The sequence below is a fragment of the Eimeria necatrix genome, genomic scaffold, assembly GCF_000499385.1.
Source record: "Eimeria necatrix Houghton genomic scaffold, Enh_scaff258, whole genome shotgun sequence".
In the NCBI taxonomy this organism is placed as follows: Eukaryota; Apicomplexa; class Conoidasida; order Eucoccidiorida; family Eimeriidae; genus Eimeria; species Eimeria necatrix.
The window spans coordinates 2,938-27,118 of record NW_013655237.1 but is presented as its reverse complement, the minus strand read 5'-3'; the positions used below and the strand labels follow the sequence as shown (position 1 = coordinate 27,118).

The 24,181-nt window shown below is 48.0% G+C and overlaps 5 protein-coding genes across 5 annotated transcripts; all 5 read right to left on the bottom strand.

Moving 5' to 3' along the window:
• Positions 1-5,894: 5,894 nt before the first annotated feature.
• ENH_00035370 (SAG family member) lies at positions 5,895-7,028 on the bottom strand (the record flags this gene model as incomplete). Its single annotated transcript, XM_013585066.1, has 4 exons — positions 5,895-6,015; positions 6,156-6,532; positions 6,655-6,833; positions 6,935-7,028. The coding sequence occupies 4 exons, from the start codon at positions 7,026-7,028 to the stop codon at positions 5,895-5,897; spliced, it is 771 nt and encodes a 256-aa protein (XP_013440520.1).
• Positions 7,029-10,544: 3,516 nt separating this feature from the next.
• Positions 10,545-11,718, bottom strand: ENH_00035360 (SAG family member; the record flags this gene model as incomplete). Its single annotated transcript, XM_013585065.1, has 4 exons — positions 10,545-10,677; positions 10,828-11,225; positions 11,347-11,513; positions 11,625-11,718. 4 exons carry the CDS (start codon positions 11,716-11,718, stop codon positions 10,545-10,547), a joined length of 792 nt encoding a protein of 263 aa, XP_013440519.1.
• A 4,053-nt stretch (positions 11,719-15,771) lies between these two features.
• Positions 15,772-16,668, bottom strand: ENH_00035350 (SAG family member; the record flags this gene model as incomplete). Its single annotated transcript, XM_013585064.1, has 3 exons — positions 15,772-16,170; positions 16,285-16,460; positions 16,566-16,668. The coding sequence occupies 3 exons, from the start codon at positions 16,666-16,668 to the stop codon at positions 15,772-15,774; spliced, it is 678 nt and encodes a 225-aa protein (XP_013440518.1).
• Positions 16,669-20,521: 3,853 nt separating this feature from the next.
• Positions 20,522-21,674, bottom strand: ENH_00035340 (SAG family member; the record flags this gene model as incomplete). The annotated part of the gene is made up of 4 exons (XM_013585063.1): positions 20,522-20,636; positions 20,782-21,179; positions 21,308-21,474; positions 21,587-21,674. 4 exons carry the CDS (start codon positions 21,672-21,674, stop codon positions 20,522-20,524), a joined length of 768 nt encoding a protein of 255 aa, XP_013440517.1.
• Positions 21,675-23,006: 1,332 nt separating this feature from the next.
• ENH_00035330 (SAG family member) lies at positions 23,007-23,931 on the bottom strand (the record flags this gene model as incomplete). Its single annotated transcript, XM_013585062.1, has 3 exons — positions 23,007-23,133; positions 23,277-23,659; positions 23,788-23,931. The coding sequence occupies 3 exons, from the start codon at positions 23,929-23,931 to the stop codon at positions 23,007-23,009; spliced, it is 654 nt and encodes a 217-aa protein (XP_013440516.1).
• Between the last annotated feature and the right edge of the window lie 250 nt (positions 23,932-24,181).

The following is a 24,181-nucleotide window of genomic DNA, read 5'->3' as shown; positions in this document are numbered from 1 at the left end:
GAGAGAGAATCCGCCCTTCCAGTACTCCACTGCAGCGTTGCAGTCTTTTTTGTCGTCGGTAACGGGGTAGTAAGCATAGGTGCCAGTTAATTTAGTAGCTTCGCCAGTTCTCGCGGCCCCTGCCTGTACACAACAGGAGGAAGTCAAGGCACGGGCACTCAGTGCCAGTGTAGTTTGAGGCTCCCTGAGGGCCTAGAAGACTTGATGAGCCTCCATTTCAACAGTGCAGAGAACGCGATTTACCCCTGTGATTTTGGGGCAGATCTCGCTTTTCCACAGAGTTTCAGCAGCCACTTGCACGTCTCGTTGAGTAGCTTTTTGATATGCTGGCAACACTTGTGTGACTGTGGAGGCATCTTTGAACTCAGCAAACCCAGCAGCCGTCCTAAGCGTGTTCATCGTTCCCAAACAGTCCAATTTTTCTGGGGAAATTCGGACGCACACAATATGCACAAATGGACTGACGGAATTAGGACTCAATTTCAAGTCCGCAAATAAGAACAAGGACAGGTAGGAAACTCACCTGCTTTTGGATCAGCAACAGCATCTTGTTGAGCCACGGCCCGCCCTGCAAACAGTGACAGCGAAATGAGGGAAACGAAGGCGAGGTGAGCCATTTTCAACAACACATACAACTAGTTTGCTCTTTTTTGTCGTCGGTAACGGGGTAGTAAGCATAGGTGCCAGTTAATTTAGTAGCTTCGCCAGTTCTCGCGGCCCCTGCCTGTACACAACAGGAGGAAGTCAAGGCACGGGCACTCAGTGCCAGTGTAGTTTGAGGCTCCCTGAGGGCCTAGAAGACTTGATGAGCCTCCATTTCAACAGTGCAGAGAACGCGATTTACCCCTGTGATTTTGGGGCAGATCTCGCTTTTCCACAGAGTTTCAGCAGCCACTTGCACGTCTCGTTGAGTAGCTTTTTGATATGCTGGCAACACTTGTGTGACTGTGGAGGCATCTTTGAACTCAGCAAACCCAGCAGCCGTCCTAAGCGTGTTCATCGTTCCCAAACAGTCCAATTTTTCTGGGGAAATTCGGACGCACACAATATGCACAAATGGACTGACGGAATTAGGACTCAATTTCAAGTCCGCAAATAAGAACAAGGACAGGTAGGAAACTCACCTGCTTTTGGATCAGCAACAGCATCTTGTTGAGCCACGGCCCGCCCTGCAAACAGTGACAGCGAAATGAGGGAAACGAAGGCGAGGTGAGCCATTTTCAACAACACATACAACTAGTTTGGAAAAAGCTTAAGAAATATTTCTAAGTTCGAAGGGAGGGATTCCGTATCATCTTGGCAAGTGAGAGCGAGGTTGATAGGTGTAGTCTACGAGAGAGTTGCGCATCCTGCTTGCGACTGAGTGCTCGGCTTACTCTGCATTGTTTGGCCATCATTTTGAGGCAGAAAAACGGATCTAATTTGACAATAAAAGTAATAATTCATATAAGTGAACTGGAAAGTTGCGGTTGAGACAAAAGTCTTTCGTTTCTTTGCTCTAAGGATCACATGAGGATCTATTCGCATGTGGATCTGAGTAGCGCCGCACTGTCTAGGAGGCCTTATCGGAAGAACAGTCTACGAGCACTATTCCACGAATATGCTGATGCGTCAGATAAGGCTGATTGAGATACTTACGCTGCAAATTATTCAAGTGTGCGGGGCATCAGACTTAACAGAAGCCGCCGTCCAGAACCAGCGGAGCGAATTGGCGTTTCAGTGAGGCCCTAAATGCCGTACATTGTAGAACACGCCCCTTTCCCTTGTTTTCCAAGAAGAAACAACAGGAGCCATGTGCTTGAGTGAAACGATATGCGTTTTTTTGACCGCAGATTGCTCGCAGACGCGCTCGCTTGCCAGTTGCCACGGCGTGCTGAGCCTTACAGGGATGCATAGCCTTCTGCGCTTTTCATTGAAGAACAGGAAACGCCAGAAGGCAGTTGGCATCCCTTGCCTTCCTAGGGTCGGCTCAGATCTGCACACAAGAAACTGTATACGCTGCTGTGTCACACGGTGCAGACCCACAAAAGGCACCTAAAAAAGCAACGGAAAAAATACGCTTTGCTGAGCCGCAGTCATTACGAGGACCTAAAATTTTTGCATTTTCGTCCGTTTCTTTCTCCCTTAACGCCTGATGCAAGCTGCAGGAGATGTTAATGGCTGAGTAAGGTAACGGAAAACGTACACGTACTGGAAACGTAATCATCCTGGGATTTAGGCACTAAACCTCTGGCATTGGAACGTGTTTCACAAAACGTAGTGCCGATTTCAATGTTCACAGACTATTTTGACGAAAAAAACGCCGTGACTGCTTCTTTCCCAACGCACGTAGTTGCCTGGCCTTTGCGCTGGGGAGCCTCAGTCTCCGCTAGGGATTTGGATGAATGTGCAGCTGGATAAGGCGTTCTGCTCGGGCTAAGAGGAAAAAAACAGGGACTTGTGCCGTTGTAGACTGCAGAATTCAAGTTTTTTCGGTTTTCAAAAGGTTGAGCAACTCTTTTGACTGATACCCAAATTTTAACATGGGTGTCTAGGACTTGCATCACGCGCCCTTGGAAAAGTTCTTTAACGCGCTCCAGCCACTTTGCCAGCATAGTGCCCTATTGTGATCCCTAAATGCAAAAATTATGCAATTGATAGGCTCAGTTGTATTCTAAAAGCAGCACGCCTAGGAAGGCTAAGCCTTTTGATCAAGCCTGTCTCCGCACTCAGGGCTGCGGTTAGTGGAGCTCCTGAGCGAAACAGAGGCTAGCTGCGCTTGCCCAAGACAAGCGTAGCGTAGTGCTGACAACCACTGGGCCGTAACCCAGCGGATCTCATGCTTCCTACTGAAATCACTAATCCAACCATGCGATTCAGGCCAAGGCGCTTCAAACAGCGAGTAAAACACGCAGGCATTCCTGACAAGGGGTCTCAGAGCACGCGTAGAATGGTAATATGACTATTCAGCGTTGCCGCGAAAAAAAAACTGGGAGGAAAAGTTCCTCCTTCTTATTGGCTGTTGACCCCAAAACTGTGGCTGGCTCCCCCACAAATGGCAATAGCAAGTAGAGGGAAGTGCCATGATGATTCTCCTCACAAGTAACGTTCTTCGTCTTGTCTGCCAGATTAAATTTTTGGCTTCCCTGTCACTTGTGCCAGCTCAAACGGGCAGCCGTATTAGTCAAAAAAGTGCTTAAATGAGAAGCTTTATATTTATTTTGAACGTAGTGTCATAGACGATAATCCTTTCTTTGTCGTCTCGCTCGCCAGTGGTCTATGGAGAGGGCTCGTCCGACAATTTCTTTGCCACTCACCACATTCTTTCCGCTTTGTTATGCCTGTGGACGCTTTTTAGATATATTTCAGTGATCATTTGCTCAAGCATGAATTTTGAGCGGCCGGTGTGTGTCGGGTTATTGGCAAGCATCCACGAATTATGATGTTCTTCGTCCTTTGGCGCATTACCAGAAAGAAGCTCATAATTTATGGGCCTGTTTGGTCAGGTTTATTAGGTAAATTTTCTGTGTTCGACGCGTTCTGGGCGCTGTAGATCTCGACGGGTAACGCGGTGACCCAGTTTAACCTCTCAGGCAGATGGTGGAAATCACGAAAGGTTCAGGCCACACACAGCACAGTTATCCACAAAACAAGATATTGTTTTGCCTAACGTGAATACATCTGAAAAGGTGATGGGGGGAAAAGGGTGTTATCAACAAGCGCAACAGCGCCAACACAGCCCATGGTTGTCATACACGCCCACCCATCAGGAAGGAACCAACGTTCACAAAGTCCTTCCATAATTCATTTCCTTGACAGATTTTTGACTGTCAACCTTTTTGCGATCGAGCATGATTTTGTGACCGAGTATGGGTTGTCTCGTTGCTACTGCACTCGCTGTTGTGTGTGTGTTCTGTGGGCACTAGCCCGAGAGTACGGCCACAGCTGAATCAGGAATTCGTCGCATTACTGCTGTCTTTCCCTCAACTAGGCCGAACATTTCCATGTCCGTGCTTTCGTTAGTCTTGAAGACGGCAACAGGGTTTCGCCGGTCAGGCCATCAATGGCACTTGGGTTCATAGTGACGCTTTTGGCATGCGGAAGGACCACACGCTAAAAGCATCATTATGTACCAAAGTGTCACTGCTCAGGCTGTGAGTCTGAGCCTCTGTGCAGCATGCGGACGCTGGACAGAGTTGTCATCTGAGGTCTTACCGAATAAATAATCCGGTGAGCGAGACTAAGGGGTTTCTTGATCATATCCATTATATGAGTTCTTTTAGAACTTAGAAGGTTGTTACGAGTAGGTGCTGGCGATGCGCGTCTTGTGCTGTCAGTCACCACTTTCGATATTATCAAAGCGTATGCATGCCCACTACGCCTACATATTTTTCAGTGTAGCTGTCAATGCTATGCCTATATCGAAGTGCGTATAGACACATCCGCGATGCACTGGTGATGAATATCATGGCTGTTTTCTTGGGTAGGCTGAATCTTTCCACGCCATGCCACTACAAATGGGCAGGCTTGTGTCATAGCATGTTCTTGCGTCCTTGTTTGTCAAGGAGGTGCTTAAATCAGAAGTATTGCAGATACTTAGCACGCTGTCCCAAATATCTGTAATATTTTGAACGCAATTTCCGTGGAAAATTATCATTGGTGGCGCTGCAACAGCACTCCACACTACTGTGCGCAGTGCTGTTGCAGTTTTTGCTAGTTGCGTTTTCAGTTCGTAGTTCCTCTGTCGGTAATTGAGGCATCCCACTGCGCCGCAGCATGCCTGCGTCTCGTAGGCGTATGTTGGTGCTGCTCTACTGTCGTTCAGGTGTGCTGCTGGAACATTTGGCGCTGAAAGTATCAGAGTAAGGGATACTTACCATAGTGATTGATCACTGCCAGAGAAGGAAGCTGGTTGCCCCAGGTTACTGGGGGAGTGGGTTTCCGCAGGTTACAAAAGGAATGGGTTTCCGTTCATCCCAAAGAAAGAGCTGCCTCCTCTCACCGTAGTTGAAGCTAATAGCTATTGACACAATAGAGAAACTACCTTCGTCATGGTCTCAACACTCAGCCTGCCCCAGCTATCCTCCGGATGCATTCCCCTACGGACATAGTAACCTCGCTACAGTCAGCTTCGGTGTGCCACAGTAGTTGAAAGCGTCGCTGTGCCTCATAAACATTCCTCACACAGGCCAGCTCTCCATAGACCAGCTTGGCTCATCTTCAACTATCGAAAACAAAACTTGAGTGCCACAAGAAGTCAGACATGTAGTGAGCGCTGGTATAATCCCTTGCGTCAGCCTGCTGGTTAATAGTAATTCGGATAGACTATTGACTAAGACTTGCTGCAATGTAAAGCACACTTTTGCCCGACGTGCAGTATCACAGAAGGCTTTAAAAAGTGGTTGTCGCCTCATTTTTTGGGTTCTAATGGGAAACAACTATCACTCCATTCAAACGATCCTCCGCAACTGCACCGTTGACTTCAGTGAGGGAGGTGACGGAAGAATTTTCTTGCGCAGCAGCTGCATATGTACCTCACTCGTGTACCACGTTGAGTGGACGAAGCAAAAAAGCCTTGCTGAAATATCTAAATGACTGCTTGCCGTCTAACTGTTCATGCCAGCTTGTTCAGCTGGACAAGCCTCAAAGCGCTCAAGGCTCTTCAGAGGAAAGCAGCGAAGTCAGCCACCCATTCGGTCATTGCTTTATGCTGCCCTGCATAAAATCCCCCAGATAAAACACGGCTTGCTACTCTCGGACTCTTTCAATATCTCCTGCGTCCTTTCCCTCAAAAAGCAAAGACAAAAAAATCGTTTTGATCTTATCCTAGAAAGACGCCCACTTGTCATTCAGGATTTCAGGAACAAGTGCTGTCTTATTAATCCATTGCTAGCGTCCTAACATTGGGAAAACGCCTAGAAAAGAGCGAAAGCGGAGATGGCGACCGCAGAAACAAGGGCAACTGAAGGGCCGACAGAGGAAGCTCCGCCGCTGTTGCCAGATATAGCCTGGACAATTTTGTTCCATTCGTCCTCTCTAAAAACAAATTATGAAGCGAACATGACCAAACACTGTTTTGAACACTCACAGCGATACAGTGTAACTCGAAAGGGATGTATTTATTCCAAAGCAGCACCGACGTTTCCATCTGGATGGTTACTGTAATTAGAACTTACTTGAATGGTGCCGCACTTGCGTTTAGTGCAGCGGGATTCGTCAGACAAATGATGGCATCAACTGTGGTGGAGGCAGACGAGAGTCTGCGTCCATCGCCAGGGGTAGTATCTGACGGAGGCGGGCATTGGAGGAATACGCAGCTAACAACAGGCTCGGGTTGAGGGTTGTACAAAGCAACGAAAGACACAGCCCTGTCACTGTACACAGAGGGATTATTGGCGCTTTCGTATGTGGGGGGAATCTCATTATTGAAGAGAGAGAATCCGCCCTTCCAGTATTCCACTGCAGCGTTGCAGTCTTTTTTGTCATCGGCAACGGGGTAGTAAGCATAGGTGCCAGTTAATTTAGCAGCCTCGCCAGTTGTTGAGGACCCTGCCTGTACACAAAAGGAGAAAGGGAAGACACGAGCACTCAGTGCCAGTGTAGTTTGAGGCTCCCTGAGGCCCTAGAGCACTTGAGGTGAGTCTCCATTTCAACAGTGCAGAGAACGCGATTTACCCCTGTGACTTTGGGGCAGATCTCGTTTTTCCACAGAGTTTCAGCAGCCACTTCCACGTCTCTTTGAGCAGCGTTTCCATATGCTGGCAATACTTGTGTGACTTTCGAGGCATCTTTAAATTTATCAAGTCCAGCAGCAGTCCTAAGCGCGTTCATCATTTCCAAACAGTCCAACTTTTCTGGAGAAATTCGGATGCACACAAGATACGCAAATGGTCTGGCAGAATTGGGACGCTATTTTTAATCATCAGATAAGAACAGGGACAGGTAGGAAACTCACCTGCTTTTGGATTAGCGACAGCATCTTGTTGAGCTATGGCCTGTCCGACGAGCAGTGACAGCGAAATGAGGGAAACAAAGGTGAAGTGTGCCATTTTCAACAACACATACGACCAGTTTGGAAAAATCATAAGAAGTATTTTCAAGGTCGCAAGGGGAGTGTTCGTATCATCTCGACAAATGAGAGCGAGGTTGATAGCGGCAGTCGATGGGAGCGTTGTGCTTGCGGCTTGCGACTGAGCGCTCGGCTTACTTTGCATTATTTCGCCAGCATTTTGAGGCAGAAAAACAAAAAGAATTTGACAATAAAAGTAATAATTTATATAAGGTAACTGAAAAGTTGCGGTTGTGACAAAAACCTGCCGTTTCTTTGCTCTACGGTTCGCATGAGGATCTATATCTGTTCACATGAGGATCTATGTAGCACTGCAATGTCTGAGGCTTTGTCGGAGAAAGAGTCAACGAGCACTACTCCATGACTGTGCTGTTGCGTCAGATAAGGCAGACTGAGACACCGCGCTCCAAAGTATTCAAGTGTGCCGGGCACCAGACGTAACAGAAGCCATCGTCTAGAACGTGCAGAGCGCATTGGCGTTTCAGTGAGGCCCTACACACCGTACACTGCAGCAAAAGTCCACTTCCCTCGTCTTTCACAAAGAAATAACCTCAGCCATGTACTTGAGTGGAAAGATAAGCGTTTTTTTGACCGCAGATTGCTTGCAAACGCATTCGCTTGCCAGTTGCCACGGCGTGCTGAGGCCTTATAGGGATGCAAAGCCTTCTGCGCTCTTCATTGAAAAACACTAAACTCAAGAAGGCAGCCGGCATCCCTTGCCTTCCTACGGCCGTGCCTCATGTGCAGAAGCCGGGAAGCGCCACGATCGTTACCCCCACAACTAGCGTTCTTCTTCTTCTCTGTCAGATTAAATTTTTGGCTTCCCTGTTATTTGTGGGCACAAGTGTAAGCGCGGAGGACGCTCCACCTCCACGGTCGATGAACGCAACAGGCCGGTATACGTCAATAGTTCGGTGTAGGTGTTGTCATGGGCCTTTGCTACATCCAAAATGACGGAAGTAACTGCCAACTCAACAACAGTATGCGTCCTGAGCAAACAAAATAGCCAGACTTTGGCGAGAAACTGCCTACTGCACCTGGCCCACTCGGACATGGCAAGACACTATCGAACAGGTACAGCCATTTGGAAGGCAATAAGGAGTAGTAAGCATAAATACGTTTGGATAATATCGATAGTGGCACCTGACAGCACACAGCGTGCATCTCCACTACCTGCTTGTGGCAAATCTCTGTAGGCGATTTCCCTTCATCTTCCACACGCTTGAATACAAACAAGAAAGCACCGCAACAAGCCTCCCGGCCTCGCATGCTCAATTAAGTATTCGACAAGACGGGCAGTGGAGTCTCTGTCCAGTACCCCCATCCTGCACAGAAACGAACAGCTTGCCGAAAACCGGCAAAAACTGTCACTATGCAGCCAAGCGCCGATGACAGTCTGGCTGCGGAAACCTCGTTGCTCTCTTCAGGACTAACTAGCGTGAACAACCTTCTGCCATTCTGCGAATTCAGCAACAGGACAAGATATTGATCACCTAGCTAGATGGGAGAAAGCTCTGCCTATGAAGCCCACAGATTATGACAAGCTTTCGATGCAGTTTGGGCCGCATGCAGCCGAGTCTATGTTTCTGGGGCGTGTTCTCACGTGAATGGCGCTTCTCTAGAGGGTCAGAGCTTCCGGGTTCGTCAAGCAGATAACAGTTGTTATTTTGGCTTCATCTTGAATTATCGCCGATGAATATCTGTCATGGTTTCTAGACAGGGACTGGGCAGCAAGTGCGTTTGCGCCTGTTGTTCTGCAGGTGACACGGACGCAGCTGGCCGCAGACTTCGCCGTGGGGTTATTAAGGGCAACAAGGGAGAAGGCCCTGTCCGTATACATATCAGTGCTGCTCGTCACTGTGTGCTTTGGGGCTAGCTTATTTACATATTGAAGGGAGAAAAGCCCTTTCCAGTACTGCACTGCCGCCTTGCATCTCGCCGGCATAGTACGCAGGCGCTCCCACATATTTTACCATTTCTCTCCAATTGAGTTTTCTTCCTTTGCCTAACGGGATCGAAAAAAACACGACCGTGGCATCTTTTGCTGAATGCGCAAAAGCCTGCAAGATTTCGATTCGCTAAGTGCTCCTGAAGTTGCGAAGGCAGTGCGCTTGCGATACGGCTTACTTCCACTGCATTCTAGCAGATTCCAGTCCATAAGTCAGAAGCTGCTATCTGCCATCCTGGAGGAGACTGACCTGCATCACCTGCCCTTCCTTAGCTGCCTTCAAAAATCCAGCAAGCCCAGCTGCGCTTGCCTCATTCATTACAGTTAAGCAATCAAAAGTTCCTGGGAAAAAAGCCCGAGCGCACACAAAAGACGTGAGCAAAAAAAGTGCCAGTTTCAATATGAAAAGGTCTCGACTCAAAACAGGGACAACAGGCGAGTAGCATGCTTATCTCCGTTGCCAGTCGTGCTGGCACTTTCTGACTTCTTGTCCCCAACGTACCCCATGTACAAACGCAACGACGCGAAGGAGAATGAAAACCAGACCAGGCATGTTTAAACATAAAAATGCTAGAGAAAAAGGATTTGAAAAAAAGTTTCTTGAGGGGGTACCGCTTTGTTGTTGACAAATTGGCGCGAAGGGCATGTCCAGTGGGCCGGGTTCGATCGGCTTGGCGTATGTCTTCTCCATCTTCTCCTTCACGTTACTTCAGGCCAAATGAAAAGCATATTGATTAATTTGTGTTTTCGCATTGAACAGTGATTTTCACCTTTCGTGATAACACAGGTAACTCGAATGTTCTGTTGTTCTGCGTCACCGCGTCACCGACGGAGATCTACGCCACCCAGGACATACCCAATGTGAAAAAAAAATTGCCCTTAGAAAGCTTTTCGTTATACTGGCTTGTTCAGCTTGTGTGCATGCATTTATTGGGGCAAAAGCCCGCGGAAAGCACGCACAACAGGCGATTTGAATTTATGCCTGCACATATGTCCATTGCAACATTTCTAGAAGCAAACCCCGATTTAATTAGGTAAGTAATAATAAGTTGGGGGACTAAATCATTCTTGCTTCAAATCACGTGGAGACACTGTGGAGCCTCAGTGCGTGAGAACGCCAAAACACGGCATTTCTCAGCAAGACTAGGTTCAAAATGCCCACAATGCGTTCAATTCAAACACTTACTTGACCAAAAATGATACAAAAGCGTGTCAAATTACAAGCCCGCCCCAACGAAGTGAACTTGTGTGGGGAGGCTTAAGCTGCCTATAGAGGCATGCATGGTATATACCACCACTGCATCACCGGAAGGTAAGTAAAAACTATTAGGCGATGATGCGTTTGGAGTATATCGACATGACACCAGGTTGTACATGGCGTGCACTCCCAGCATCTCCTCGTGGCAACCCTCTGCAGGGGCTGGAAAAAGTTCAACTCCTGCAGTCTTCAAGACAAACGATAAGAATTCCCTTGGCTTCGCGTCCTGGATTATTTGTTGGGTATAGCATATCTATCCAGTGTCTGCATCCTGCACTGGTGCTGACAGCTCAAAAAAGACCGTAGGCGAAAAGGGTTATTACTAACCCAAGGGCCAGTGACGGCCTGGCCTGTGAAGCCCAACTGCCTTTTCCACTTTCAGTGCCTTTTATAGCGTGGACGATCTTCTGCCACTCATCCTCCCTGCAAATCCAGCCACAGAAACAAGATATTGATTACTCAGCATAGTGAAAGCAAGTGCCACACATAGTAACTACTTTTGTACGAAGTTATCAATGTGCTTTGATTTTTATGCAGCCAGTAAGGCCGTGGCCCTGGAATGTGTGTTCCCACTTGAATGGCGCTGCTCCAGGAGTCAAGGCCTCCGGGTTCGTCAAGCAGATAACGGCAGTAAGTGTCTGGGATTCAGCTTGAAGCCTTCTTGCTGAGTGGCCACCCTGGCTTTTAGGCTGTGCTGCAGCAGCAGCTGGACCTGCGCCCGTTGTTGTGCAGGTGGCAAAGGCGCAGCTGGCCACAGGGCTCGCCTTGGGGTTATAGAGGGCGACAAAGGAGATACCCCTGTCATTGTACACTTCAGGGTTGCCCAACTCCACGTATGTTGGAGGCAGCTTGTTATTGAAGAGAGAAAAGCCGTCTTTCCAGTACTGCACTGCTGCTTTGCAGTCCTTCTCGCCAGCGTAGTATGCGGGCATTCCCTTCAATTTTTGGATTTCAGTTATTTCGCCAGTAACCTTCGCATAAAAGAACGAAAGAAATCCCAAATATAGCACATGTTACTGCATTCGCCGTAGTTTGTTGATTAGCTAGGTGCACCAGAACTAATGACAGCAGTGCGCTTGTGGCGCTGCTTACCCCCATTATTTTCTTGCATATTTGGTCCCATAAAGTAGAAGCTGCTACGTCTTTTCCTGAAGGAGAATGTTCCGGCAGAATTTGTCCTACTTTAGTTGCCTCCCCAAACTTCGGCAATCCCGCTGCCACTCTTGCCTCGTTCATCTCACCTAGGCAATTAAGCGTTTCTGAGAGGAGACTCCAACACACACAGAAAAATTGTGAAAAAAACTAACTTCAGGCAGACATACCAAAAGGATTCTCTCAAATCAAGGAAGAGACGGGAGTAATATGCTTACCTGCCGTTCCGCTTGTGGTAGCGCTTTCTGTCTGTCCACAGAACATCGACGCAAAAACGATTGACATGCGAATGACGCGAAGCATCTTGAGCATTTTCAGTCAAATAAGATTCAAGAATAAAAAGACCAGACGAATAAGCTCTGATAGTAGTTAGAGAACGTTGCTTGACTCTCTAGGAATGACCGTGAAGGGGACCATTGTGAGAAGGGTTCGCGTGGTTGTGGTTGTCGTTGAGGTCTTTCGTTTTTCCCCCATCTTTTTTACAATAAATCAAGTAAACCAAAATATAGATAATCTTTTTGTAGCAGTCCTACTCGTGAATTTTTATGTATGGTGGTGCATCTGCCTTTCAGGTTCTCCTGGTTGGAGTTGTCGCATCACCCATCGAGATTTTCACAGCCAGGTGCATGTCCAATGCAAAGAAAACTTCTCTCTTGAGCTAATCTTCAGTACACCGGCCTGATAAACATTTTTTCTGTTTTGAACTGCCGTATGAGGGAGCAAGAAGCACCGTAACCCCTGCACGAATGTTTGTCAGCAACACGTTGCAGACCGTGCAGTTTAAATTCATGCATGAACAAGTGTTCACTGCAACCCATTTAGATGCGCGTTCATTCATTTACCAAAACAAGCTAGAATAACTTCGGGGACAAGAGAACCATTGATCAAGTTGCTCCCCTGTAAAGACGTCAGAAGCGCATCATGGCGCCTCGGCCTGTCAGACTTTACTTACATTTCTCGATGGCATTGTATTCAAAATGTCCACAATGAATTCAATTTAAGCATTAACTTGTTCAAAAAGGATACAAAAGTTCGCGATGAGATACATATAAAGTGACCTAGTGTGAGGAGCATCAAGCTGCTCACACAGACATACACGGTATACACCACCACTGTATCACCGTTAAGCCTACACGCGCTTAGGAATAGCCACAGAACTGACAGTCCTACGGAAGGTAATGAAAGCTAATGAGCAAAAATGCGTTGGGAGTACATCGAAAATGGCACCTGGCTGCACATGGCTTGCGCTTCCAGTAGGGCTGGAGAAAAAGTTCAACTCCCGCAGTCCTCAAAACAAATGATGAAAACATCGTAAGAATGCCCTTGGGTTCGTGTCCTGGATCATTTGTTGGATGTAGCGCGTCTATGCATTGCCTGCACCTCGTATTGATGCTTATAGTTTAAAAAGGACCGTGGGTAAAAAGCGTTATTAGTAACCCAAGGGCCAGTGACGAACTGGCAACTGAAACCCAGTTGGCTTCTGCATGCGCCTACTCTGGAAGACATCCATTGACTAGGTGCACCAGAACTCACGATGACAGTGTGCCCGTGACACCTACCCCCACCACGCTTTTGCTGATTTGCCCCCACAAATCAGCCGGTGTTCTACCAGTGCCAGCGTGATTCGGCAGTACTTGTATTTCAGCTGTTTCCTCCTTAAACTCGCCGAGTCCCCCGGCAGTCCCTGCCGCATTCATCTCCGCCTAGCAACTAAACGTTTCTGAGAAGAGTTCCAATACATACAAAAAATGTGACAGCGAGGAATCTCCAGGCTTATATGCAAAAAATGTATTGCGTCAAGATGAGGCAAAGACAAGAGTAAAATGCTCGTGTGCTGTTCCGGTGATGTTGGCACCTTCTAACTTGTGCCCACAGAACACAGACACAATAGCGAGTGGAATAAAGGCGAGACGGATCTTTGAACATAAAAATGCTAGAAAAAAAGATTACGGGGAAAATTTCCGAAGGGGACTGGTGAATGTCATTCCCTTGTCGGCGAATGGGCTGAAAGGGGACATCCCATAGGCTCTGCTGGAGCGCTTACGCTTCCCGTTGGCATCTGTCTCCATTTCTTCATCTTTGTTTTATTCCAGACCATTCAAGCCAAATGAAAAGGATATCGATTAATGTGGATCGACGCGCTAAACATGTATTTGTGCCTTTCTAAATCTTCACTGGATGCCTCAGAGGTCCTGTTGTTCTGCGTTAGTGCGTCACCCACAGTAATCACAAATTTCGGGCCGCAGCACTTCCAGGGATAAATGGTAGAAAACAGCTTCACAGAAGCGCTTTTCGGAATTAATCATGCTATCCTTGGCAAAATCAACGGTAGCCACCTGAAAGCTAAGGTCACTGATTCCTCCGGTGTTTATCGTTTATCTCGGGAAAAGCAGAAGGTAAACCCTTTTGTAGCCACTGCAGATTGTTGCCGGGAGCAGGTGCTGGAGATGCATGCTATGTACCAGCAGGTGACATTTTCGTTACTCTCCATACGTATTTATGCCAACCACTCCCAAGTATCTTCGGGATGACTGCCGATGCTGTGCCTATCTTTCTGACATTTTCGTTATTTTCCATACGTATTTATGCCAACAACTCCCAAGTATCTTCGGGACGACTGCCGATGCTGTGCCTATCTTTCTGTGGGTGCAGCATTGTCGGTGGTGTACTGGTGTTGTAAATCATGGCCGCTTGTTTGGTCAGGTTGAACGTCCTCACGCCAGCTCACTTCTCGCTTGTGTCATGGCACGTTTCTGTTGGCCTGTGTCTTTATTGGTCAAGGAAGCCCAGTAATGGAAAGTTTTGTAATTTTTTTGGACAAAATTCTGTGGAGAAATGTGATTAGCTGTTTGCCGTTAACAGTGGCCGTTGTGGTGTTGCAGTTTTTGTTGTTCACCTTACTTTTCCGTATCTCCGTGATTGAGGCATCCCACCGTGCCACACCAGGCGTACAGTTTGTGGGTATATCATGGCACTTCTTGCCTGTCGTCCAGGCCGGCTACTGGAATATATGCGGCTGAAAGGATCACAAGACAGGGCGTTTCAGCGTACTAACCGATCACTGCCAAAGAGGGAAGCTGTAGTGCTGCAGCTGCCTGCTCTTAGCGGATCTGAAGCTGACAGATCCAGTTGCAACGAACCATTCACATTCGTAGCTTGCTATACTCCCAGACCTACCCAGATACCGTCTGTCTTCTTTATTTCTTTTCCGATACATTCATGTCCGCAATAACCCAGTACTGACCAGTACTGACGACCTCGTTATATACGGTTGCCTGATACCACAGTAACTAAAAGGAGTCTTTATGTATAGAGGGACGCTTTTTAAGCCAGCACATTCCTCGCTCCGAACAGGCGAAAGTTACTCACCTTCAACATTCGGCATCGTAGGATACCACAAGAAGTTGAGGGCGTATTAGGAAACGGGCTATGCAGTTTCTACCTCCTACAGCGGTGTTTCTGAGCGCTAGTCTAAACGCTTGCGTCGTGCTACTGGCTGATTATAATTTAAATGGACTATCGAGTAAGGCATTCTACAGTGTAATGATTCACCAGCAAATGCCTGACTGGTATTCGAAGTGTCGAAGCAAGCTTAAAAAACAGTTGATGCCTCAATTATCCGTTTCTAGCGGGAAGCAGATATCGTTTTCCTTCAAACGAATGCCCGCAATTGCACCATCAGCTTCGCAATGGCATGTACGCCACCCCCTTGCCAATGCTGTAGGTGCGTGAAGTACGCAAGCCCTGCTGAAATAGTTAAGTGACTGTTTGGTGTCCAATATTCGTGCTTAGACTTTTTGCTCATCCAGTTCTGATAGACAAGCTTCAAAAAGCTCAAGGTTTTCCAAGGTAAAAAAACAATCATTCGGTTATTGTTTCATGCTGATCTGCATAAAACCTTCCACGAGTAGAAGATAATGTTCGGCCTCACACGATGTACGGTCCTCTGCTGCGAGGGCTCATATGTTATCGTGTTTCTGCGTTTTAATCTCGTTCTAGAAACGACCTCATCTGTCAGCCACGATTTCGTCCAGATAAATAAAATCGAATTTCATTCAGATAAAATTCTTTAAGGGCTGGCCATTGCTACTGTCCTAAAATGCCGGAGGCCTCCTACAAAAGAGCAAAAGCGGAGATGGTTGCCGCAGAAAGAAGAGCGACAGAAGGGCCTACGGGAGGAACTCCGCCCTTGCTGCCAGAAAGCGCCTCAACGATTTTATTCCATTCGTCCTCGCAGCAATTACAGTACAAAGCAGATTAAACGAATAAATTTGAAGAGACGCAATTCCACAGTGCATCTGAGACGGATGCATTGGCTGCCCAGGCAGCAAGGAGGGTCGTGTACGCGTGGTCTATAACGAATTCTTACTTGAATGGCGCTGCGCTTTTAGTCAAAGCAGGGGGATTAGTCAAACAAATGATAGAGTCGACTGTAGTGGAGCTATCCGAGAGTCTTCGTGAAGAACCAGGGACACCAGGGGTACCAGGGGCAGGAGTGGAAGCCGTAGGGCATTGGAGGAGCACGCAGCTGACAACGGGTTCGGGCTTGGGGTTGTAGAGGGCGACAAATGAAACAGCTCTGTCACTGTACACGGTGGGCTGGTTTGTGCCTTCGTATTTCGGGGGGATCTCATTATCGAAAAGGGAAAATCCGCCCTTCCAATATTCCACTGCAGCGTTGCAATCATTTTTGTCGTCCGCGACAGGGTAGTACGCAAATGTACCAGTCAGATTAGAAGCTTGAGTAACTCTCGTGGAATCCGTCTGCACTCAACAGGAAGGAGAAGAAGCTTGTGCAGAGTGCCTGTATGATTTCGGGCTCTGAAACAACCTAGAACACTGAAACTCTACTTCGGCAACGCAGGGATTGCGATTTACCGCTGTAATTTTGGGGCATATTTCCCCCCACAATGTTTCTGCGTTTATTTGAACGCTCCTTTGGCCAGTTTTCTCATATTTCGGTAGAACTTGCGCAGGATCCGAAGCAGCTTTAAATTCGGCGAGCCCTGCGGCCGTCCTCAGCCCGTTCATAGCTTCCAAGCATTCCAATGTTGCTGGGAAAATCGCCACACACAGTTTGAGGGAAGACGAATGCAACCACACAATTACGACTCCATTTAAAATTAGTTAATGCAAACGACGTGCGAGAAGGTCCTCACTCGCTTTTGGAGAAGTACCGCTAGCGTCCTGTTGGGCTCTGACTGCATTTTGCCGGAGGAGCAGCGACACAGTAAAGAGAGAAATGAAACCAAGACGAGTCATTTTCGATAGCAGATTAGTTACGGGAAAAATGCTTTTTCAAGGGCGACTAGAGCTCTTTGGTTTTGTTTCAATGAGTGACGGCACGGCTGACGCCTATTGACGAGCCTAAGCCTTGAGCTTGCTGCCCGCAACTGACGGCTCGACGTGCGTTGCTTTTTGCCGGCGTTTAATAAGAGGAAAACAAGGCAAATTTGATCATAAAAGAGATCTGTTGCTTTTATATACTGAAAAGCAATGCTCGTTCCAAATGCTTGCGTTTTTTGCCTTGAGAGTTGTGTGAGGATCTGTGTAGCGCCGCAGTGATATAGAGGCTCACTTTTCGAAAGAACAGGCATTCAGCACTATATGATAATGTAGCTAATACTGTGAGTTGTACACTACTTGAATAATTAGCCTGTAACTCTAAATTTTTCGCATGCTGGAGGCATACGACGCAACAAAATGTCGCGCAAGCAGGGCGGCTCGCTGGCAGTATTTTAGCGAGGTCGTACACACCGTACACCGTAGAAAAAGTCCCTCTTTCTCGTTTGTCACCAAACACCCACAGCCAACTAATTGATAATAAAAAGACGTTTCTTTGATGGCAGATTGCTTGCAAACGTGTCTGCTGGTCAGTTGCCGCGGCGTGCTGGGGCCCTACAGAGATGCACAGCCTTTTGTGCACTTCATTGGAAGCGAGTGAATGACGCAAAGGCTGACCCGCATGTGCTATTCTAGAGTTGTGTTCAATGTGCACACGAGAAAACACACTCACTGCAACATCACATGCTCCCATGAGTGCCCGTTGAGCCGCTTCAAGTGCAGTCTGACTGTTCAGATAGGAAAAAAAAGCCTCAGTCGTGGGCGCTCTTGCTTCAGGGCAGTTGAGCAGTTGGCCTTCGCGCTAGGGAGGCTCAACCCCTGCTACGGGAACAATGTGAGCGGGGAAGCTGACGAAAAGGTCATGAATTGACTACGAAGGCAATACGAAACAGATATATGTCGCTATAGGCCGCCGTTTAACCTTTTCTGCCCTCAAGATCTCTTCCAACTGCTCTCGAGATTCTAGCTGTCTCCGACATACATAGAGTGCTCTTGAAGCAATTCATTGCAGCGCTGCAGCGCGTTTGCCTGGCTATTGCCCTGAAGTGTTTTTTAAATGCAAAAGTTAAACAATTCCCACATTTGGTTGTGTTATGTAAGAAGCACACTTAGAAGAGTTAGAACACTTTATCGAATCTGTGGCTGCACTCAGGGCTACGAGTGGGGAAGCTCGAGGGTGAAAGAGGAATTAGCTATGTATACCGAAGGCAAAAGCAACAGTGGAAAACCACTGGCCGTAGACCGCTAGCCCTTATGCTTCTTGTTGTCGAGGTGCCTCTAATCACTGAGAACGATTCAGCCGCAAGGCGCAATAAACGGGAGGTAAAATGCACAGGCATCCCTGAAAAGAAATATCAAACAACGTATAGACTGTTAATATAACATTCAGCGTAGTCGTGGAGGGGAAAACTAAGAGGGGGAATTCTTTCGTCTCATTGGTTGTTGATCCCAGAGTGGCTGCTGCCCACCTTCAAAATGAGGAAAGAAATGGAAAGGCTGGAACTATCATGATCACCCTTCCCACACGTAGTGCTGTTTCCTCCTCAATCCGATTAAGTTCCTCGTATCTCAATTACTTGTGGGCACAAGTATACGCAGGGAGGAGTACAAGTCGACCTTGCAAATGAACGCATCAAGCCGGTTTTCGCCAACTACTCGTTGACGTACAGGCATTGTTATGGGCCCTAAAGGCAACACCAGTCCTTCTGAATCTCGTATGAAGATTTTGGTGCTACCTTAACGGACCCCAAGTGCGCAGATACGTTACCGGCGTAGTGCTGTTTCCTCCTCAATCCGATTAAGTTCCTCGTATCTCAATTACTTGTGGGCACAAGTATACGCAGGGAGGAGTACAAGTCGACCTTGCAAATGAACGCATCAAGCCGGTTTTCGCCAACTACTCGTTGACGTACAGGCATTGTTATGGGCCCTAAAGGCAACACCAGTCCTTCTGAATCTCGTATGAAGATTTTGGTGCTACCTTAACGGACCCCAAGTGCGCAGATACGTTACCGGGCAGCTCACTTAAAATCCGATTGATTGTGGCACCCTGCAGAACGGCTATGGTTAGTATTCCGCAACGAGTGTGCTTGAACCTTCGAATAATCAAAAAGCGTATTGATAAAGTGCGGCATACAGGTCTATAGTGGGTAAAAAACGTGCGTCTCTTGGGCGAACTGCAGCTTCGTGGAGCCCGGCAGTAATTGCAATTATCGTGCCACAACACATGCAGGGAATAAATGGTGGCAAACAGTTTAGCCTATAGGCAGCATTTCACGAAATTAGCCATGTTTTCCTGAGCAAAATCAGCGTCGCTAGGTCACTGGTTTCACTGTGCAGAATCAGCAAGGCTGCCACGTTGTGCCGAATTGCAGACGATTTTACACGTCTGAACCCCAGGAGGGCTGCTTCCCAAATGTCGCGGTAGAGGTGATGAGATATGGAACGATTGATCAAAAGCACAGTTATATCGCTGTATGACGTTCTCCCCACGTGTTTGGGGAGTGGCGATGCCTTCATGCGGCTGCCAAAAAGAAGGCATGGGAATTGACAGCACACGAACCTATGCGCCGCATTTAGGAAGAGGACGAGCCATAACTTAATCTTTGTATGAATGCTCAACAGATAAAATAATGGTGCTTTGGGAGTCTGTCGACGCAGGGGCTCCAAGTGGACATACGCGGGCCGGCACTGCGCGACTGCTCCTTTTGTGCTAGCGTTTTTCTTTGCTCGCTTGTCTCCTTTTCCACCACAATTCAAGGGTAACTAAGAATATCTAATTCTGATGGTAACAGCTCCGCATGTGGCAGTTTACGCTGTGCGGTACGCACCGCGTGCCCTGCTGGTTCTGGTGTTCTGGGTAGCCCCATCACCCTTAGAGGTAAGCACCACCCGCAACTTGCCCAATGCGAAGAAAACTTCTTTTTTGAACCATTAAGAATATCTAATTCTGATGGTAACAGCTCCGCATGTGGCAGTTTACGCTGTGTGGTACGCACCGCGTGCCCTGCTGGTTCTGGTGTTCTGCGTAGCCCCATCATCCTTAGAGGTAAGCACTACCCGCAACTTGCCCAATGCGAAGAAAACTTCTCTTTTGAACCACTTTCTGCTAACAGAGTCCGCTATATTTGTGTGCATTTTTGAACTGATGCATTGCTGGGCAAGAAACATTGCATCGCCCGAATGCCTTTCGGCCATTCGTTACACGCGAAGTAGTATTATTCCGCCACTACACAAATGCCTACTGCAAAGTATCTACATAAATGACCCTCAGTTAAACAATACAGGAAAGAATAAGGTGGGACACTGGGATATTATAGGCCGACACTTTCAGCTAACACTAGTTCCAGAATGCCTACGGGGCTTTCCATTGAAACACTTCCTTGAACAGTATGCATAGGAAAAAACGCGCCTTGACAAAAGCCTTTCTGTTCGGGCCGAACTCGCATGAGAAAGTCCAACCTCCAAACAGGCAGCCATGTGCCACTATTACTACGTTGATGTGGCCACATATGCCGGAAACTAGTAGGGAATGCGGTAAATAAATGTCTGGAGAATGTCCAGAGTGACACCTGACAGCACATAGCATGCATCTGCACCACCTACTCGAGGCAGCCCTCTGCCAGGGACATGAAAAGCCCCTTCTTCCGCAATCTTCAAACCGCAAAGTACCACAACAACCCTCTTGGTGTCGCATGCTCGACTATCTGTCCCACAAGGTGGGCAATGGCATTTCCATCCGGTTCCCCTATTTTGCACAGCAACTAACAGTTTAAATGAGACCATAGGCAAAAGTTGCCAGTATGACCCCAAGTGTCAATGATGGCCTGATTGGGGAAATCCCACTGCTCCCGAGAGCACGAACAATCTTCTTCCATTCATCTTCCCTGCAAGTCCAACCGCACGACACGGCATTAACCGCGTAGCTAGATGGGAGAAATCGAAGCATACACAAACTGCGGATGAAGCTAAGCTTTCGATTCGCTCTGGGATGCATGCAGCAAACTCAGTAATCCCGGAGTGTTTCCTCACGTGAATGGAGCTACGTTAGGATTCAGTGCTTCCGGGTTGATCAAGCACATGACGGCTGTAGTTATTTTGGATTCCTCTTGAAGTCTCCTTGATGGCCCGCTGTCAGCGTCTCCAGGCTGCGTTGGGGGATCAGCTGCGCTTGCGCCCGGGGTTGTACAGGTGGCAAACGCGCAGCTAGCTACAGGGCTTTCCTTGGGGTTGTAGAGGGCGACAAAGGAGACAGCCTTGTCGTTATATACATTTTTGCTGCTTGACGCTGTGAATGCTGGGGGAATCTCATTCTTAAAGAGGGAAAAGGCTTCATTCCAGTACTCCACTGCCGCCTCGCAGTTCTTCTCGCCAAAGTAGTACGCGAGCGTCCCCACCAACTTCGTGGCCTCTTGGGGTCTGTTTGCTTCCTTTGCACAAGAGAATCGCAAACAAGACAAGCATGTCATCTCTTGCAGAACGCGCTAGAGTCTGCATGGCGTTAATTGGCTAGGTGCTCCAGAACTTGGAGGGAAACTGAGCCTGCGGCACGGCTTACCCCCACTAGGTTTTGGCAGATTTCGTTCCATAAATCAGAAGCTACTATCTGTCGTCCTTCAGAAGAATCTTCCGGAAGCACTTGCCCTTCCTTTGATGCCTTCTCAAACCCAGCAAGCCCAGCAGCTGCTCTTGCCGCGTTCATTTCAGTTAAGCAATCAAGCGTTTCTGAGGCGAAACTTCAGCACAGACAGGAGCCTCGTAAATTAAGGGAAGCTGCAATTTGAATTAGAGAGCCTCTGGAATCAAAATGCAGATAAACATCCAAATAATACGTTACCTGCTTTGCCGGTTGTGGCAGCGTTTGCTGTCCCGTGTCCGCAGAACGCAAGCACAGCGGCGAGTGAAAGAAAAACGAGGCGAATCATCTTTGGGAAATGAAAACGTAATCCTACACTGAAAGGATCAAGGGAACTGATTTTGAAAGAAACCGCTTCCGCGTTGAGGAAGAGACGCGGAGCGGCTGCTTCTCCTGCCGCACTTTCCGCGGCTCCTTCAAATTCAATTAACTCATCAAAAAGCAAAATATAGTCTGTAGATTTCATTACTTCCTTTTTAAATCTCCATCTGCTCTTCAAGAAGGAAAGTTACGGCGCAGCGGCTCTGCGGCTGGAGCAGCGCAACAAGCCGCTTCAAGGTGTCTTAGTGCTGCTGCACATTTTGGTGCTGCTGCTCCTGCTGCACGCGCTGCACAGTCTTCTGCTTCTGCACATTCTGGTGCTGCTGCTGAGTTTGCTGCTGCAGTTTGGCGTGATGCTGCCCCTTTGATGGCTCTCTGCTGCTGAGCAGACCAAACATGGGGAGACACGTGAGTCGACGGAGTGGGACTTCTCGCGTTGTTGACACCCTTTCCTTTATCCGTTATCCCCGTCTTTACCATCTTTCAAGGGACACAGAAATATCGAGCTGCGTCGGTAAGTGCGCCGCATATGTTGTTTCGTTCTTTTTTTCGGTGTCCAGGGCGTGCTTCGCGAGTTCTCGTGTTCTGCACTGCCGATCACTTAGATCTACACCGCCCAGAACTTGCCCAACGCAGGGAAAAGTTTTCTCTTGAAACAGCCTATGATAACGTAGCGCGCTATATCTGCACGAGTTTTTGAATCGACGCATCCTAGGGCAAGATGCATTCCAGGGCGCAAACGTTTTTCAGTTATGCATACGCAATTGTCCGCGGTAACCTATCTACAGAGACGATCCTCAGTTAAACAAGAAATCACATGGTAGGGCACGAGGAAATTATCCTTCGACCCTTCCTCCTCAAGCCTACGCTTCAAAACTACATCAGAAGTGCCTGCAAGGCGTTCCATTGAATCACTTCCTTGATCGATAAGCATAAAAAAACATGCCTAGACAAACGCTCTCCCGCTCAGACCGACATGAAAGGAGGCTCAACCTCCAAACAGACAGCCATGCTATATAGCACTATTATAACAGTGATATGGCCACGCATGCCGAAAGATGCAGCGGACCGTGGGGCATAAATACGGCTGGAAAATATCAGAAGGGTCGCCGCCATGTGTCCGACAGCACATGGCATGCAGCTCCATTACCTGCTGGCGGCAGGCCTCTGCAAGACATATAAAAACCTTCATCTTCCGTGCTCCTCAACAAGAGCTACAAGACACCGCAGCATGGTATCGTACGCAGACGGGCAGTGGTATTTCCGTCCAGTGTCTCCATTATGCACAGACACTAAAAGCCTACAGATGAGCTGAGGCAAAAATTGTCGCTATGAGCCCAACTGCCAATGATGGTCGGATTGGGGAAACCCCGTTGCTCTCTTCTGGACCAACTATAGCGTCAACAATCTTCTGCCATTCATCTTCCCTGCAAACCCAACCGCAGTACAAGCTATTAATCACCTAGCTAGATGGGAACAAGAGCTACATATGAGGGTCACACACTGCGCTAAGTTTTCGATGCAGTTTGGGTCTTATGCAGCCAAGTCCTTGGTCCTGGCGTCTCCTCACTTGAATGGCTTCTCTCCGTCGGTTAGTGCTTCTGGGTTCGTCAAGCAGATAACGGCAGTTTTTGTCTGAGCGTCTTGAAGTCTCCTTAACGAGGGACTACTGGGTCTTCTTGCCGCGGCAGCAAACGTTCCTGCTGTTGTACAGGTGACAAAGGCGCAGCTAGCTACAGGGCTTGCCTTGGGATTGTAAAGGGCGACAAATGAGACGGCCCTGTCGGTGTAGACATCAGGCTCGCCCAACGTCGTGTACGTAGGGGGCAGCTCATTCTTAAAGAGAGAAAAACCATCTTTCCAGTACTGCACTGCTGCCGTGCAGTCCTTTGCGCCGGCGTAGTAAGCGAAAGTTCCGTCCAATTTTTTGGATTCAGTCCTGTCGCCTTTGCCCTTCACATCATAGTGGGGAAAACAAAACAAAGTTGGCACCCCTTGCTACATACGCCGTTGTGGGCAGAATTTTCATTAGCTGAGTATGCCAGAAATCTAGGCAGCAATGCGCTTGTGAAACTACTAACCCCGGTTATTTCCTGGCAAATTTCGTTCCACAAGGTATCCGCTGTTATCTCTCTTAACGAAGAGGAGCTTGGCGGCAGCACTTGTGTACCGCCAGATGCCTTCCCAAACGCAGGCAGTCCTGCGGCTGTCCTCGCCTCATTCATCTCGGTCAGGCAATCGAGTGTTTCTGAGAAGAGCCTCCAGTACACACGAGAGAGATTTGGAAAACAAAACACACCAGCCAGTAACAATTTTCCCGCCAAAAAGCTTGGAAAAGACGAGAGTTAAATGCTGACCTGCCTTTCCAGTCGTGCTAGCACTTGCTGTTTTGTGTCCATGAAGCACAAGCGCAGCAACGAGCACAATAAAAACGCGACGAATCATCTTGAGTAGCTACAAATGTTGCTAGACAAG